Source organism: Cricetulus griseus, chromosome 2 (assembly GCF_003668045.3).
Source record: "Cricetulus griseus strain 17A/GY chromosome 2, alternate assembly CriGri-PICRH-1.0, whole genome shotgun sequence".
Taxonomy (NCBI): domain Eukaryota; kingdom Metazoa; phylum Chordata; class Mammalia; order Rodentia; family Cricetidae; genus Cricetulus; species Cricetulus griseus.
The window spans coordinates 125,284,869-125,303,993 of record NC_048595.1 but is presented as its reverse complement, the minus strand read 5'-3'; the positions used below and the strand labels follow the sequence as shown (position 1 = coordinate 125,303,993).

Here is a 19,125-nt window from a genome sequence, read left to right as displayed (position 1 = left end):
AACTCACAGAGATCCGCCTGCCTCTGCCTCTGCCTCCTGAGTGCTGGGATTAAAGGTGTATGCCACCACCACCTGTCGATAGCAAGTGTTTTAAGTTGTATTACTTTCAAGAGTAATGACTGGGCTGGAGGTATGGCTCAGAGATTAAGAGCACAGACTGCTCTTCCAGAGGATCCAAATTCAATTCCCAGCACCCAAATGTCAGTTCACAACTATAACTCCAGTTCCAGTGGACCTGCCACCCATGTCAAAACGCACATTTAAAAAAAAGTAATGACCATGAAGATAAAAGTATCCAACACATGTTAAGTTAAAGGACATTTTATTTACTGACAGATTAAAAAAACATAGCTCCAGGCAGTGCAAAATGCACTACTGAACCCATTACAAAGAACTGGTGTTAGTACACAATGTTTAAGCAATGCTACATGTGTTTTTGGCAAAGTGCTGTTCATTCTGTATAAAACTGACCATCTGTGACCCAATCAGTATAAAAAAATTTATAAAAACAGAAAAACAATTAGTGGCTCAAGAAAACAAGCTGCCATTTATGCATAGATTGATTTACAGTATGTATAACCTAACCAAAATGTCCCTTTTAAAGTTTTCAAGTTGATGAGAGAAAAAACTGTGCCCATAAACACATTACAAAGGCACACAGTACAACCTACAATACTTTTCTGTATCCATAACTCATACCCTGCCTTCAGAAGACAAGTTTGTTCACAATTTTACTAAGGAAAGAAATAAAGCCACTTTTTAAAAATAAAAACACATAAAATTATTAACTAAAGTTCAAAACTTCTAGAGGAAAACGAAACCACACACACAAACACACAAGAGAGGCCCCCAAATACACACATATAACCTCCTAAGCACTGTTTGGTTTTTACAAGTCCACCTAGAAAACAATACTAAAACAGGAAAGTACAGAGCCAAACTGGCCACTTAACAGTTGGAGACATTTCTCAATATCACAAGGAAACTTATCAATGACACACACAACATCATCCACTAAGTTGCCTTCCTCTGAATAGTAACTTCTCTTCCACATAATGGATACTGTTGCCAGTAAGAGGAGACACTTCCTGGTGTGTCTGCACCTAAATTGCTTGAATTGGTGTCACATTTCAAGAGAAATCGGCCTATGACAAAGTAGACACAACTGTCATATGTGTAGATTTGTTAAATAGACAAGTATTCATGTAAAATTTCCGTATAATAAGTAGATAGGGTTGCCATTTATAATACATCATAGACTAATGGCATGGAACTACCTAACTTTAAAGAATTTTAAACTAATAGTATCTATAGGCCTTATAAAATAAAAAGATAACTTCAAGGGAACAATAGAGACATATAGTAGTATCTCCCAGCACAAGGAGCAGTCTCTTAACTGTCTCTAAAATTGAAAATGGTAGAAACTTTTCCCACTAATTTATTAAATGCATTTAAATGTCTGTCTTCTCGTTGTAGTCCTTCCTTCATACTTATATTTGTTTCCAACTCAAAGAAAATGAGAATAGACAATACCCTGCCTAGCTTTTTTTAAAAAAAGTGTATACAAAGACTGTATGCTTCTATGAGGACGGAGCAAAATAGCAAAGCAATTCAGATATCAAAAAAGTGAAAACTAAAAACCAGTGTACAGATTTGAGAAGCAAAAACAGTAGGCAGGCTTATGGGCCCTGGCAAGTTTTAAGTAAACACTCTTCTTGATAGAACCAAAGAACTGATAAAACAGGAACAATCTGCATGGGAATTGGAAAAATATACAGAAAATTAATGAGTTTTGGGTTTTTTTTTTTTAAGTTCCTGTAATGGGAAGTATAAATCAAATCTCTTAGCATCTCTGCACCTACCCAACCACACAAATACAAATAGCCACAAGATAAGTATGGCGAGCCTAGCGTCTTCCTACAGTGCAGAATATAACTCAGGAAATAGTAATTAACAGAATACACACTCTAAATGTTTATTTAACACAAATCACAAACTTCGAGGAATGTGGGGTCTACTATAAAAGCTAAAAGACATACCCCAGATATGTGGCGATGTACACCATGTATTCCAGACTTTCCAAGCATTCTAGGCTATCAGTTTAGAAATGGTCAGCGCTCCTAATGCAGGAGAGTCTTACTTTGTTTTGTTCTACAGTTCTGGGGGTGGAACTCAGCGCGTTGCATATACTAAGCAAGAGTTATACCACTAAGCCACATCCCCAACCCTTGGGGGTCTTCCTACTGCTTGTACTTTTAATGCACTGAAGTACATTGTAAACCACTAGAAGTTGTTACAACAGCAAAATAATGATAATGGTAATCAGTGAGTAATCAACTCATAAAATGCATTCCGGCCATGTTTCAAAAGACATTTAACAGGTTCATATTGGTCTGTGTTACTGGACTTGTGTCTTATAGTAGTTGCCTAACAAAACACCTAATGACCAAGAACTTCAATTTTTCTTCCATTCTTACATGTGCCAATTTTAGACATAGACTTTAAATTTTCTCACAGGAACCACACTGTGCTGCCTACTATAGGTGACGTGGTAATCTTAATCCTAAAGAAAAAAAAAATCCCAGTAATTGATCTGTTTTCAGGTTTTCAGGTCAAAAATACTAGGCACAGACAAGGCAAATGAAAAGTCAGTACTGAAAGAGATGTAAATGTACTCAAGGGATGAACAAGTAAGGGGGAAAGCTGTTTAAAAAAAAAAAAAAAACAAAAAAAAACACTGTAGTTTAATACACAAATCAGTTGATGCTGGCCAAACAAATTGCCATGGCTGAACTTCCAGCTTGTGAGACACAACTTGCATGTGATGTAAGGGGTAGGAAAGGCTTACATGTATTTAGAAGCTTGTGTCCAGAAGACACATAGCTGCTCTGTTTTCAAGTTATTAGCATATGATCCTATAACAGACATGGTATAATAAAACATGCACACCTTCATGAAAACACAAATAGTAACAAATAACTTCTCAGTTTGACAAACTTTACAGACTTGGCCCCTAATTAGAAAACAAATAAATAAAAGGGGAAGTCCATATGGAAAAGGTTTACGGAAGGACAAGGAATCTAGATTCCTGTTCTAAGAGAGCCATCGTGGCACTTACACAGCCAGTGTAAGAACACCCTTCACCATCTAACTGCAGCTCTAACCCCCAGCCTTGTCAGAGGAGAGCGAGTGCAGCTCTTCCCTGAAAGTCTCCCAAGCTTCCCTGTGTCAGGCTGCTCCAGGGACAATACTTCATGTAACAGTATGCTGCCTTTTCCTTGAAATTAGTTCATGAACAAGTGTTTAATGAGGGTTGCAGAGGAGATAGGGAAGTGAGCTGTTTGATTATATAGGTAATGATAGTATTCTCAGTAGAATGTACTTTAAGCAGTACACGGGTTTAATTTTCCAGAAAGTTGGTTGCAAGTGTGGATGGCTCATTAAAATCCATCAAAACTGCTCTTACAAAGAAGTGACCAGTTAGAGGTAAGAAAATGGACTTTCCTTTACATCAAGTTAACTGGCCTATGTGAGTGGAACATTGCACCATTAGCACCAACCCTGAATAATAATCATGGCATAAAAAGTGCCACAGCCTCCCACCACTAGGTTCAGTAGAAAGGCCCTGGAAGTTCACACAAAGTTCAGTTCTGACAGCTCCACTTCTAATTAGTATGTAATCCTCACAACTCTGTGAGGGAGGTAAGTATTATTACTCCCCTGCTGTGGAGGAAACAGAGGCCAAAGTGGTTAAAGATTTTGTGAAGTTAAAAAAGAATGAAAGCTCAAGGAAACCAATCCATCAGTCTTCACTTGGATGCTATAAACAGACACCACCCAAGTCCCCCATGCTTTTCCCTTGGGAGGAGTTACCACTGTCTCTCTTTCTTCCTTTCTTCAGGGCAGACATGAGCATAAAGTCTTCAAGTGCCTGGGCAAGCACTTGTGCATTCTCAGCTGAGCTGGCAGTTAAGACTCTAGAGACCTCCAAATACTGACTGCTCTGTGGGCTACCTACATACAGACAGAATTCCAATATCACCTTGCAGCTCCCATTTTTCTCTTGGCATAGGAGGCAAGTGCTTTTGTCCATGACAGCTCTAGTATCTGTACCATCTTGTGGAGTCACATCAGAATTACTGAATGCATTGTTCACCAAAGAGAATGTACCTGAATTCCACAATAAACTGCAATGACTAATCTGGGAAAAAAGAACCATACATACAAAATACGTCAAGTTTTCTTTCAAAAGTAAGTTCAGCCATCAATTCCATTATATCCATGGCAAAATCACCTGTTAATGCTCATGTTAGTGTATAAAAATGTACTCATTATATACAGAAAAGACTATCAAGTACTGGTCAATAAAGTATATGGCTGACCCTGAGAATAAATTTTTGCTTACACAAAAAGATTAAATAATACAAAATAAATGAAATTGAAAAGATGCCTATTCTTATACTTGGGGTAAGAAATGTCCTTTAAACGCTGACTAACTCATATATACCTCACTGTATTTAAAGACCACCCCAAACACTGTAACTGTATTGATATGTTTCCAAAAAGATTCTGAAAAGGATTTTAAAGTAGTTGTCAGGAGCAAGGCATTATGTGATACACAGCACAACAATCTGGGTGTGACAATGTCTAGACACACTGATACACTAGGCAATTGGTCTTCAGTTGGCTGGAAAGAGACAGCATTTCCATCGTATGCACACACATCCACATACATAGGCACAAACCCAAGGACACCAACCAGCAGAATTCAGTGTTCTCAGTAATTATACTGGCGTGGGCAGGGCTGGTGAACCACCCAGCCACTGTGCTTCATTTGTCGAGCGTGGCAATCCCTGGTAAGGTTGTGGCGACGAAGGCCATTTCTGTTCAGAGACTGTCTTTCACTGTGTCCCTTTATCCATTGTGAAGGGCGGAAGCCCTTGGGTTGTTCCAAAAACGTTGCCTGAGCAGCAAGAGCTGCAACACAGCAGTGAATGTGCTCCCCAATTTCACTTTGGGCTTCCATTCTGAAACAGATCAAAGTGGAATGTATCAACAACAGAGTACTAAAAAGGCTACTTAGTAATTTATTTGTCTCTGGTTGGGTAAGAACTAACTCCTGACTGGTGGGCAGATTTATATTTTGTGACTGTATTTGCTGATGGTGGTAGAAGGGGGAAGCCAATTTTTTTTTGGGGGGGGATAGTGTCTTGTTATTAGGCTACCCTCAAATTCACCACCCCCATGCCTCATCCCCCCCCCTAAGTTTTGGGATTACAAATGTGTGTCATAACTTCTAGGTGAAAGGTTAACTTTTTTAAAAAATGTATGTTCATCGGTGTTTTCCTGCATGCATACATGCATGCATGTCTATGTGAGGGTGTTAGATCCCTGGAATTGGAGTTACAGACAATTGTGAGCTGCCATGTGGGTGCTGGGAATTGAACCTGGGTCCTCTGAAAGCACAGCCAGTGTTCTTAACCTCTGAGCCATCTCTCCAGCCCCTGAAAAGGTTAACTTTTAATATGAGTATAGCATATGATCCAGAGATGGCTAAATGGGCTGTATATTAAAAATGTGCTTCATACTCTGAGTGAATGGTTCTCCAAGAGGAGAACTGATTACTGAACATTTGCAGATCTGTTTATTTAGTTTTCTAAGACAGAATCCCACATAGCTCAGGATGGCCTCAAATTTGCCATGTAAGCAACACTGGCCTTGAATTACTGATCCTCCTGCCTCAGCTTCCCAAGTGTGAGCCACCACATCCAGCTTTTAGCTATTTTGAAGAAATTATCTATTTCAGTTTTACCATAATACTAAAAGTAAAATATTTTAATTCTCAAATTTGACTGATCAAAAAGCATTTACATTAATAGCACCTTCACAGATGATTTCTGGCTACAAGTAAAATGTCTATATTTCATAGAAATGTATATAAGGACATTCCTGCAACTTCATATTTGCTAAGTTAAAAAAAACAATGCCTATTATGTCAGTTTTTTTTATTTATGCCACAGGAGGGCATATTTTGGAATGGCATTTACACTAGAGTGTTTCACAACCCTTAAAAACACATACATTAGAACATGGTTGTATACAGTATGTGTTTTCTAGTCCATCGCCTTAACCACTCGGCCACAACTATATCAGTATGTGTTTTCTATACTAACACATACAAAGCTTTAGTTTTGGGCAGTGCTGTGCATTGATCTCAGGCCTCCTGCAGAATTGACAAGTGAGCTACATTCCCAGCATGACTTGACAATGAGGATGAGGATTGAGACATCTAGCTCAGGGTGGTTTCAAACTCCCAGTGTAGCCATTCTACCTCTCCAGGGCTGGGTTTACAGGTGTGCATTACCAAGTCTGGCTTATTCACTGGCAACTGAATCCAGGTTTTCTTGTGCACCAGACAAGCACTCTACAAACTGAGCTATATCCCAGTCTGAGTTTATTCAGGAATTATTTTATTCAGGAAGGGCAGTTACATAATTTGCCTAAAATGATGGGAGGAAACTATCGTCATGCACATACACGCAGATCCCGTTGGGAAATTAACAGAGAGTTGGGTGGTAGTATAGCTCAGTGGTAGAGTGCTTGTCTAGTATGTATAAGGCTTGATCCCTTGCAGTACGGAAAAACAAAAGGAAAAAAGAAACAAATAGAAGCTAATGGGGGCTGGAGAGATGGCTTGGAGGTTAAGAGCACAGACTGCTCTTCCAAAGGTCCTGAGTTCAATTCCCAGCAACCACATGGTGGCTCACAACCAACTGTAATGGGATCTGGTGCCCTCTTCTGGTGTGCAGATATATATGGAAACAGAATGTTGTATACACAATAAATAAATAAATTCTAAAAAAAAAAAAAAGAAAGAAGCTAATATAAGCTCGATGACTTTTAGAAGGCAGGCATTTTGGATTCCTGAGCTCCTTGCTCAGACTGATAACACACATCATACAGTCTCAAAGTGAACATACTTACTTGTGCCCATGAGTCTTATAAGCAGCTTTTTCTGGCCCTACAAATGTTAAATGGTCAACTATTAAATCACTAGTAAGATTTAAAATGCCATTTTAATTTTACTACTAGGACATGGTCATTTTTCTTTAATAAGACTGATTATGGGCAAAAGAAGACATATTAAAATTATGCTTGCTCATAAACCTTCACAGACAATATTTATAAAGGCTAAGATGCAATAAAATGTACACTCTAAAGCATTATAAGTACTCAGCTTCATCCACTTGTGGTTTATACTATTCCTGAGGACAGACAGAATGGAAGTAATATGTTTGAAAGATAGTATACTGTTTGCTCAGAAAGCACAGGCTTTACTACATAAACAGTGTTGATACTTTGGTTAACACCTGATTCTACCTTGATTTAGAAATATACATACACATCCTTTTTGAGACACCTTTTGTACCACCATGGCTGGCCTTTGGTAATCATGTATGAAAAGTGTCTATCTGCTGATCCTACATGCCAGGACGTACAATACAGTAATGTAAATCCAACTTTTTGTTGCACCAAGTAGCAAACAAACTCCAGATATAGTGCACAGATGCTGGTTTGGATAAAGCTGAAATACTCCAGAACCAGGCTCTTAAGGGGAGGATTAAAGTATGATTTGGTAAGAAGATAAAAGTGAAAATTTGCTGAAACACGATGATGGGTATCATGCCTAATAAATTGGAAACATGCCCCCTTTGGGGTTCAAAGTGTAGGTGAACAGGTACTGGAACTTGCCTATATAGTAAAAACAACTTAGGACATGCCTAGGGTGTTAACAGTATTCATCTGTGGATCATGAGAGATGTCATTTTAAAATTTTAAATTTCTGCATATTTAAATTTTTAGCAGTGTATGCTGTAACATTACAAAACTGCCAATTATACACACACAGATGTACTTTATTTAAAAGTATCAAATGCCAGTAAGTAAATTTAAAGTGACTGTTAATCATGTTAGATTATTTTGACTTTTTTTTGAGATTTTACTTATTTCTACTTTGTAACTATGAATGTTTTACTTGCATGTAAATCAATCTGTGCACCATGTGCCTGCAGTACCCACAGAGGCCAGAAGATGGCGAGATCCCCAGAGCCTGTGGTTACAGTTAGGAGCTGCCATATGGATGCTATAAATTGAATTTGGGTCCTCTGAAAGAGCAGCCAGTGCCATCTCTCTAGCCCCTAATCATGTAAAATTCTTGATTGGATTCCTCAGAGATTCAATCAGTGTTAATAGGGAAGAATTTTTAAGAACTGAGGAAATCTGCTTAAAGCAACTGTAAAGCAATTAAGTCACAATCACCTCCAACAAGGTATGTTTTTAATTTTCATTGGGATGCCAATACATTTAACTCAGCAAAATTATGTCTTTCAAAAAAGTGCCACTTGAAGCCCCAGTTTATGCCTGGTATTACATGACTGTATAAAAACATGACTTTTAATTTGGTACAAGTAAGAGGAGTATTTAGCCTTTCTAAAGTGCATCTATATAATATTGAGACTTGGAAGGGTAGCAATTCTGGAAAGGTTGGCATTGCCTGGGTTTGGTGTTTACTCCATAGATGGGAACAAGCTATATACAATGGGCCAGTGGAGTCATGGCCTGAACTATCCAAAAGGAGCCTTTAGGATCATGGTAAAGTACTCCAAAAGATCCAGAGAAGGCATAAGTCAGTGGCAACATTCACAATGTGGTTTGCTATTACAGGGCATGTTCCACTGACATGTATGACTGACTGGCCAGACTAAGCAGATGAAATGGAGAGGAGAACTTGGTTTTCATAGGTGACAATCGTCTGAGATGTATTGTTGAAAATGTTCTCTTGGTGAAGGCCACAGAATCTCTGGAAGGTTGATTTGTGACACACTAATCTTCACTGACTTCCCTCCCCTGAGCTTACTGGGTCCTCACTCATCTGCCATTCAAAACCCCCTTGCCACTTTGGACTGCCATATAACAGACATCACTGCAATGTGAAATCTGAGGATGGCTCTTAGAACAAATACTTGGATTTTCTAGGTTAAGCAAGTACCACTTAAAGTGATTTAGCTAAGATATGTGGAAGAAAATAAATTTTTGAGACATATTTTAGGTGAATTTGATACCCTAAATAATTTAGTCTACAGTATGCCAGAATTGTATTCTAATATACTTATCAGAAATACTAGTCTTTTTTATTTCCCTCCAGTAGCATAATTTTATAAGTGAGATGGCTCTCTATTATACAACTGAGCCATGCTACAACTAATAACCTTATAAAACTCAATCCTGACCTACATGCTGCAATTTTAGCCCTGACTGTGTTACTTAAGTAAATTTCCAACACAATTACTTGTTTTTCTTCTAAAGCCTTAGCTTTGTACTGTGTAGAAATAAAATTTTTGCTTAGCAGACTGTGCAGAGAGTAGAGTGCTCGCAACATACCTGGGACTGCTTGAGTTATATTCTTCATTCCCACAGCTGGCCTCACTGAGACCAGGGCAGGAATTGTGCACAGCATAGACAGACATGCTGGGATGTTCAATGAGAAGGTTTTCCATAGGACTTGTTTCCACCTTGATAGTGGTTAATCCACCTGCTGTAAAACATGGGGGAGGGGTGATAAACCAGCTCTCCTCCATTGGACAGGACTCAAACTGGAGGAAGCAGGAATCACTGGTATCAGCCAGACACTCCAGAGATGCAGGTAAACAGGAGAAGACTGATGTGTGCTCTGCTGGAGACTCTTCACTGATGTCATCATCTTCTTCCTCTTCTTCTGCTGAGAAACCAGTGCAAGTATCTAGATTGTGATCCACATTGCACACGGGAGGATGAGCAGTCAGTGGTGGTAGTCACCCATCAAGTTCACAACAGAAAAAAAGGACAATACTGTATTAACAGATGCTCACAAAAGCAGTATTCGCTTGTAGCAATTATAAATTAATTTCCAACCTGTCTATATATAGCTATACTGGCATTAAGGAATGACTTTAGGACTTTATATCTGGCAAATAAACATATTGTGAGCCTCATGGGTTCCTGTTGCTCATATGAGGGTTTGCCATTAAAGTATCTCTGCTTGGACTAGGCTTTGGAGTTGCAAAACTGCTAAGTCTGACGTCAGTGGGTTTCATTAACTGGACTGATTGTCTGGCACAAAATGTTTCCTGAAAGTTTAGAAATGTCCTTATTTATTTACTTTTAAACCTTAAAAATTACATTTAAGAGTTCATTTTCTGTGTAAATATATATTTACATTCATTTTTGTGTATAGAGAAGCACTCTACTGACTGAGCCACATGCACACAACCCCAGGTGTTTTGGGCCAGGTGTGGTGGGGTGTGTCTATAATCATAGTCCTTGGGAAATGAAGTCAGGAGGATCGGGAGTTTAGGTTATCCTTAGCTACATAGCTTTCTGGATGCCACTTGTGTTGTGATGATTAATTGTTGAGTATACCTTACCTATGAAGTCAACAAGAATCCATTCATCATCTTCTTTCTCACTAAATTCTGGTTCTTCGTTGGAAGAAGTAGCAACTTCACCTACAAACATTTTGTTCAGTCTCTGAAACATTGTTAAGGCAAGATTGAGACTTTGGCTGGATATCTCTATAGCTGAGATTTTAAAACCCTGTCTTCAGTTGGCCTGATGGCATAGACAGGAGATTAAAGTGCAGTATTTCTTCAACGTGGGTGAAGAACAGTAAGAGTCATCATCCCTAAAATTAAACAGAAAAAGGTTATTTTTATTTGTTGTGAGATTTTTTGAGACAAGGTTGGCCTTGACTCCTAATCCTCTCTCTTGCTTCCACCATGATGCCAAGCCCTCATTTTCCCCACCCCATTACCTTGCTGTTTTGTATTCTTCATGTATTACTTTAAGCAAGCCTCATATTCAAACTCTATAAGAACAGCATAGTTTAACTTTTGAAACTATTCCTGTTACTGGCATAGGGAAATTTACACCATAGAAACTGTAAGTGTGCAAGATCTGGGGCTGGCAATACTGTTCTCTGTGGGGTGGTTCAGGAATCAGTGTGTACATGGGACTGAAATCCTGATTTTCCCCTTTCACTTTAAAACTTAGGAAGATGGGGCTGGAGAGAGATATGGTTAAGATCACTTGTTCTTACAGATGACCAGTTCAGTTCTCAAACACCCATATGGTGGTTTACAGCTGTGGTAGTTTCAATCAAAATGACCCCATAGGCCCATAGGGAGTAGCACTATTGGGAAGTGTGACCTTGTTGGAGTAGGTGTGGCCTTGCTGGAAGAAGTGTGTCACTAGGAGCTGGCTTTAAAGTCTCAGAAGTTCAAGCTAGGCCTAGTGTAGCTCTCATTCTTTTCCTACTGCCTATGGATCCAGATGTAGAAGTCTGAGCTATGTCTGCCTGCATGCCACCATGCTTCCCATCATGATAATGGACTGAACCTCTGAAACTGTAAGCCAGTGCCTCAGTTAAATGTTTTCCTTTATAAGAGCTGCCATGGTCATGGTGTCTCTTCACAGCAATAGAAACCCTAAGACAACAAATCTGTAACTCCAGTTTCAGAGGATCTGATACCCTCTTTTGATCTCAGAGGGCACCAGGCATGTACACAGTACATATACAGGCAAAACACACATATAAATTTTTTTTGTTTGTTTTTTTGTTTTTCGAAACAGGGTTTCTCTGTGGCTTTGTAGGCTGTCCTGGAACTAGCTCTTGTAGACCAGGCTGGTCTCGAACTCACAGAGATCCGCCTGCCTCTGCCTCCCGAGTGCGCCACCACTGCCCGGCTCTAAAATAAATAAATCTTAAAAAAAACAAAAGAACCAAAAACCACAGAAACTTAGGAAGATGAGCCAGTGAAATAGCTCAGTGGGTAAAGGCACTTGCTTCTAAGCCCTAATGATGTTAAGTTTGATCCCTGAGCTGACATGTAGAAGGAAAGAAGCAGCTTACACAACCTCTGACCTCCACAGATGTACACACACACACACACACACACACACACACACACACACACACACACACACACACACACACACACACACACACACACACACATTTAAAAAAAAAAAAAGACTTAGGAAGTTACAAAATGTCAGTTGATAATGGCTCCTACCTAAGGTAGCTCTAAATGAGGAAATGTAGCTTGTCTTATCTAAGAACAGTTACAGATGTAATAAGTGCCCATTTTCTACCTCCTACCAACTCGGATGCCACTCAGTCCCTTATCCAAACTATCAGCAAGTTCTGTGGACTCTGGCTGTACAACTAGCCTAAATCTACTTCCTGTTCTTAATTGCTCTCAATCTTCTGTAGGCCAATAACACTCTCCCTGATCTACTCTTGTTAAGTGAGATTATGAAGGCAGATTGCTCATGCACAAAGTTCTCTGGATAGAACAGCTGTTACTCTACAAATATTTAGTGTGTACCTGCTGTGTGTAAGACAGAGTGTTGAGCACCGGAACTATCGGTGAACAAGAACCACACAGGAAGTGAAGCAGTGAAATTACTGATGTAGCACAAAGAATTTCCAGATGATCCTCAGACTTCCCTGGTGCAGCTCTCCAGTGAGTGACCTTGGATATCCGAGAAGAGTGCAGAGGGGGCCGACAGCACACTATGAAGGCCTACGTAAGTGAGAACATGGCACTGTCTAGATGGCTCAAGATCCAGACTGAGAGTCAAAGAACAGGCTGGGGACCAAACTGGACCAGATCCTGTAGGACCTTATAGAGAAGAAATTAAGAAGAGAAACCCAGGCATGGAAATGATATCTGTAACCCCAGCACTTGACAGACTGTGACCAGAGGATCAATATTTCTTGGCCAGTTTGGGGTACATAGTGAAACCCTGTTTTTTTTGTTTGTTTGTTTTAATAAATAAAGGTGTGGTCAGGAAGAACCAGATTTCTGGATAAGTTGAGTTATAATGGGACCATTTAGAGGACAGGGATATCACACAAAGTACAAGATGGATGCTACTCCTGGGCTGAGTTAGGGGAGTACATGATGGCACAGCTAGAGATGTTAGGCAGTAGAACATGAGTTTAGGAAGATGGTTTCAGCAAGAGCACAAATTTAGGAGCGCAAGGGGAATGAAATAGGTTTTTGTCTTTTTATTTATTTATTTATTTAAACAGGGCCTCACTCTTTAGCCCAGATTGGTTTGGAACTCACAGTGATGTTTCTGAATCAGCTAGGATTATATACATGAGAAAGAGTGCCCAGCTCACATTCAAAATCATCTTCACAGAGGAGTGTTGTGCTGCCTTTGTCTGTGTATAGAATAGACTGCCACAATTATTTGGCAAACAAGGGTAAAACCTCAAACAAATGACATTAAGACACTGTGGTTATAATGCATCATCCTCAGCCATTAATTATTAAAAGTGGGTAAACAGGAAATGTCACTTGCATAACCAGTTTTCCTGAAACGTCCTGGGAAACAGCATGGTCAGATCATGAGGGCTACATGCTAGCAGGAGAATTCAAGAGAAATTATAGAAAAGGTGGAGTGTGCAGTCTGCCTGAAACCAAAGGATGAGTCACTATGAGGTTGGGTGTATATGAAGGGCTTTGAGCATGTAAGAAAGGAGGGATAAAGATATATTTTCAAGCTTTTCCCAATTTCTCTTAGGTTATGAGGGCAGATAACAGCCCAAGTACAACTGTGCCGAAGGAGTTTCGAGAGCTGTCACCAATGTCCTGAGTATAAGGCTCTAGCTATATGCCCTCATTAGCTAGAGCTGCTGTGCAGCAGGGAGAACCTCACAGGGGACTTTTTCAGTCATCCTGGGTGAGAGCCTTGTTCTCCACTTGCCTGAGGACAAGGCACTGGGACGTAGACCGTATCAGTGGCTACAAACCAAAAAATGTGGCTGGGTCAAGGCTCCTGGGGCAGCTGCAAACTGCCCCCCTTTGGCTACAGCCAAACCCAGAGAGGCTGTCTATGCTTGTATTATCTGAGCTCTGCCAAAGACAGGCTGCTCCCGAAGATCTCTGCAAGACAGCACAAGTCATACTCTTGTTTTCTGAAGTCAGGGGTGGTCACACTTCTCTGCAAGGACCAGCAGTGGGAAGGAAAGACTGTCTTCAGCTCACAGTCACTGCTGGTATCTGCATGCAGGCAAGTGACACATTTGGGGGCCTTGGGAAGGACTCAGAATGGAATCCTGGGAAGAGGTGGTAGCGCTAGACTAGGACCCAAGCAGGATAAGCTCTGGCACTACCATGGGTGGCTGGAACTGTGTGAATTAACCCTTGTGAGCTTCAATCTCACTGAGAGAAAAATAAGAGAAATGGACAGGATTGCTTCAAGGAGGACCCACAACTAGTACAATCATGGTGTGAGGATGGTCTAACTATATGAGGCTCTCTGGCCCTACATTCTGTAGGGTTGCCAGGGACAACCAGGTGCTAGGGCGTTGAACCCTGTACCCCAAACTCCATCAAGGCTGCCACCACATGCAGCAGGTAAACTATCCCATGTATTTTACTTCTGTGACCAAGACACTAATTTTTAACTTTTAGAATTGTTCTGTTGGGTTAAACATTTTAAAATTTTGGGGGGTAGGGTTCTTTTCTTTTTTCTTTTTTTTTTTTGTTTTGTTTTGTTTTGTTTTCAAGATAGGGTCTCACTATGTAGCTCTGGCTGTCCTGGAACTTACAATATAGACCAGGCTGGTCTTGAACTCACAGAGATCTACCCGCCTCTGCCTCCCAAGTACTGGGATTAAAGGTTTGCGTCACCACACCCAGCTCAATAAATTCTTCTTAAAGCAAAGCAATAAATATGGTCTAAGTATTCCAGTGAGGGCTTTGCATCTGATTATACCTAAGTTGTATTGGGTATATACTAGAATGCACTTGCAAGATTTTGTACTGAAAACACTATCTCATTAATAATTTTACATCAATTACATGTCAGTACAATGATATTTTGATAGGGTTAAATAAATCATAATAAAATTAATTTCATTTCCCCCTTCATTTTAAACATAGCTACTAGAAAATTTAAGCATTCATGTAGGACAGTGCTGTTGTAAAAAGATTTCTTTTCTTAGGGGCTAAAGAGATAGGTAGACAGAGTGTATGCTGTAGACAGTTAAGAGTGTATGCTGTCTGCAGATGGACTAGAGTTTGGTTCCCATCACGCAAATCAGGTGACTCACAACTGCCAGTAACTCCAGCTCCAGATGGCCCCATGCTCTCTTCTGACCTCTGCAGTACCTGCATGTATGGTCTCTGTGTGGGGCGGTGGGGGATGTGTTTGTGATAAAAAGAGAACATTTCTTAAAAGTGTTCTGAAACTCGAATACCCTACCCTCCCACTGATGACCCAGAGAATGTCCCTTCATAATATTCACTACAATGCCTTTTAACCGCAATGACTACCCAGAGATGTTAGCTCCAAGGAGAGCAGGTGCTGTGTGGAGACAAATAGGAAAAGTACGGTTTCAGAGTTTCCCCCATATGGTCACTGACAGAATCATAACTCTAGGGCAGCAGTAAAACTATAATGAAAGTTCCAGAGAAAACATGAATCCCCAAGAGGACAGACTGACAAATATAGCTATGGAATGTAACAAAGAGGCCAGAGAAGCTGGAGGAAGCAGCCCAGGTAGGAAAAAGAAATAAATTATCTGAGCCCAAGTATTGATCAAGGCAGATTTCCCCATTACTGCTTGCTTGCATTATAAAATAATAATAATAAAGGTACCTTTTTGTTTTTAATAAGATGAACAAAGCCACATCATAGAAGTTGAGAAAATGGTGGTAGATTCTATGCCACCACCTTGTTCAATCATTGTTATCTATGATAACAGCCCTAGCAGTCCTGGAACTCAATTTATAGACCAGGCTGGCCTTGAACTCAGAGATCTGCCTGCCTGCCATCCTGAGTGCTGGGATTAAAGGTGTGTATCACCACCACCCAGCAAATTGTATTTTTTTTCTCCAAGAAATTATTTTTTATTAGTTCAAATTAGAAACAAGCCTGCTTCACATGACAATACCTTCTCCCTCTCCCTCCTCTCCTCCACCAGCCCCCCACTGCATCCCTCCCTGCTCCCCAGGGAGGGTAAGGCCCTCCATGGGGGATCCCCAAAATCTGTCATCATCCTGGGCAGGGCCTAGGCCCTTCCCCATGTGTCCAGGCTGAGAGAGCATCCCTCCACGTGGAATGGGCTCCCAAACTCCTTTCTTACGCTAGGGATAAATACTCATCTACTACCAGAGGCCCCATAGTGTGCCAAGGCCTCTTCATTGACATCCATGTTCAGGGGTCTGGATCAGTCCCGTGCTGGAGAAATTGTATTTTTTTTAACTGAATATTTTAATCCTGTTTTATACAAATGGGTAGAGCCTGTTTTATGGGGAGAGATGGTGACTGAGTTTCCTTGTGGGTAGGAACATTCTCCTTTGGGGACTTTCTCTCGGGCGTGCCTCTCAGTTCTGAGATGCATACTCAGAGAAAGAGAGAGAGTGGTGTGGACTTAACTGCAGGTTTCCAAACTTGGTCCTTCTGCTACAACATTCAGGAACTGGGTGTTTAGACTCCTCTACCTGCTTCTCAGGAATGACCTCACAGTCACTGCCTGTGAATAGGAGGCAGGCTCACAGGGAAACTGAGCAGGTCAGTAAGCATCTTTGGGTCTGGGTGGTATTTTTGTCTTTTGGGGTTTTTTTTTCCCTATAAAGGCCCATATATATGCAAGACTAACTAGCCTTGCACTGGTTAACAAGAATTACAATTTTCAGAATGCTTTATGGTATGTGACAGGCAGTTGAGATATTTACTTCTTGGTCCTGTGATGAAAAAAACTGAGCCCCAGAAATGAAAATAACTTGCCCAAAAGCAAGAGAGCTGGTACCTAGAGGTAGCAATAGGGTAGGAATCCTTCCAACCCCGGTGCCTTGCTTTCCCCCTTCTTCTCCACCTTCTTCCAGCCTGGCTCTAAAACTTCAGACTAGCACTTTTCAGTTGTTTTGGCTGCCAGTAGGCGGCTCCAAAAACACTTTAAAATTAACAACAACAAAAGCACCCACAACTTTGATGAGGGCAGTTGTGGCTCCTTGGCAATTTTGAAATGCCAGCTGACTAAACATATCATTGAAAAGCATCCTTAAAACTATTTCTCTGGGACCAGCAGGAGAGAACCTACTAGTTCAGAAAAACAAAGGTGCTAATACAAGTGTTGGTTCTTTTGGTCTGAGACAAGGGCTGGCCTCCAACTACAGGCTGGGCTGGCCTTGAACTCCTGATTCTCACACTCCACCTTCCCAGTACTGGAATTACAGGTGTGATCCATCAAGCCTTGGCTTTGATTCAAGTAGTTTAAAAAAAAAATCAATTTTGAATTGAAAAAAAAAAAAGCCAAGAAAGTTGTTTTGGCTCATTCCACCTCTATACTGTCTTTTAGCTACTTGACAAGGAGATTATTTCCTAGTGGACACATCACCTCCTGTCCTGAAGTCTGAAGACAGTGAGCAGAGAGCAGTTAGGTTGGTAATTCACTGCTTGTTAAGCTTGACTTTTTTTTTGAAAGCAACCATTCTCAAGAGAAATACACCAGGGAGCAGAAAAGAATAAAAGACTGGATGAGAAAACAAAAGACACCTTGATCCTAAAATTAGGCATTTGGAAATTATAGTTTCGAATTATAGTGGCTGGGACTGAAAAGGCTGCTTGGTGTTTTTCACACCTGACTATGAAAAGTATTACAATCACCAAGCATTTGATTTCAGGATCTTAGACATCTGTAACGATGTCGGTTGAAAGACCCAAGAGTCACACTCCTCTCAAACTAAGCGTTCTGAAGTCCTTGGGAGTTACAGGTAGAAAGGGGGCCCCCCTTAATCTACTCTGAACTTTTACACGGAGTAAACGTACCACGAAAATAGAAGCAAAAAGGAGGAATTGCACGTGAAAGCCCTCTGCAAAGAGTAAACACCGTTTCCTTTTAATTGTCTGTGCGGCCATAAAATTACTTAACCTCCCTCTGCCTCCAAGTTTCCTCCGTTTAAGTAAGCAAAGCTGGCCTCACAGGGCGGTCGCGACCGCCTGAGATGAAGTGTTTAGAGCCCCCAGCGGTCTCCGGCTGTGTCCCTGTGTCCCTGACCAAACTGATGCCGACCGAAGCGACGGGAAGTGCTCGCCCCCCAGGTGCACGCTCGGTGATGCGCGAGGTCCGGAGGGGCCGGGGCGGGTCTCCGGGTAACGGAGCGGGCTTCCCGTCACCCACAGGTCCTCGGTGTCGCCCTGCGCGTCACCGGAGGGAGGTGGCCCAGGAGGGGAGCAGGGAGCGGACACCCAACCGCTCCCCCCGCACTTACGTGAGCCGAGCGCAGCGGCGGGGGAGGCTGAGGTAGCTGCGGCGGGCGGGCCGGCTCCTGCGGCGGTCGGTCGTGCCCTGGCGGCCGCCGGCCCGTCCGGGTCCTTTTGTTGTTGTGCAGCTCTGGAACAGCTGATCGGCTCCCCGGCCCCGCCCCGAGCCGCGCCAGCCCCGGGCTGACCAATGGGCTGCGCCGGGGCCCCCCGGGGCTGCTCCGCGACAGGCTGTCACTAACGCACGTGACCTGGCCGCCGGCCCGCGGCGCGCCCGGGGCAGAAACAAGCCCGGGCAACAAAGCGGGAGCCCGAGCGCACTCGGAGCGAGTGGGAGGAGGGGGAGAACGGGGGCTGGGGACTGGCCGAGATGGGAGCCAGCGAGAGCGAGGGAGGGGAGGGGAGAGCCGAGGGGAGAGCCCGACCCCCACAGCCGCTCCAGCTGAGTGAGGAGCTCAGAGTGTGGGCACAAGACACGCGGAACCCCTTTTCTCTGAGGGGGTGGTTGGGGTTACCAGTGTAGAGGTAAAACCAATTGCCGTGGCGCTGAAGGCAAACCCACCTCTGGGCATTCCTCGAAGTCTGAGCCCCAAATCCATGGGATGCGGTGGCTCACCACCCCACCCCCACCCCGAAAAGCAAGAAACCAGGGCCTCGTCTCTTTTAGGAACTTCAACTGGGAGCTCATGGTCTTGTCCCCAAAATTCTGCCTATGGGCAAAGCAAAAACCGGGCAGAGGAGGCTCCCAGTTGAGGCCTAAAGGCCCTTAACTCCCGAAAAAGAGGAACCCTGAGTGCAGAATTA

The 19,125-nt window shown here is 42.0% G+C and overlaps 1 protein-coding gene across 2 annotated transcripts; it reads right to left on the bottom strand.

Moving 5' to 3' along the window:
• Positions 1 to 305: 305 nt before the first annotated feature.
• Positions 306 to 18,444, bottom strand: Tp53inp1 (tumor protein p53 inducible nuclear protein 1). Of its 2 annotated transcripts, XM_027403499.2 has the most exons (5): positions 18,330 to 18,444; positions 10,464 to 10,720; positions 9,442 to 9,799; positions 6,985 to 7,021; positions 4,892 to 5,027 (listed from the first exon to the last, which is right to left on the bottom strand). In XM_027403499.2, exons 2-4 carry the CDS (start codon positions 10,573 to 10,575, stop codon positions 7,000 to 7,002), a joined length of 492 nt encoding a protein of 163 aa, XP_027259300.1. In that variant the 5' UTR covers positions 10,576 to 10,720; positions 18,330 to 18,444; the 3' UTR covers positions 4,892 to 5,027; positions 6,985 to 6,999. The 2 variants fall into 2 exon arrangements, with proteins under 2 accessions (XP_027259299.1, XP_027259300.1); XM_027403498.2 differs by lacking the exon at positions 6,985 to 7,021 and having other exon boundaries at positions 306 to 5,027.
• Between the last annotated feature and the right edge of the window lie 681 nt (positions 18,445 to 19,125).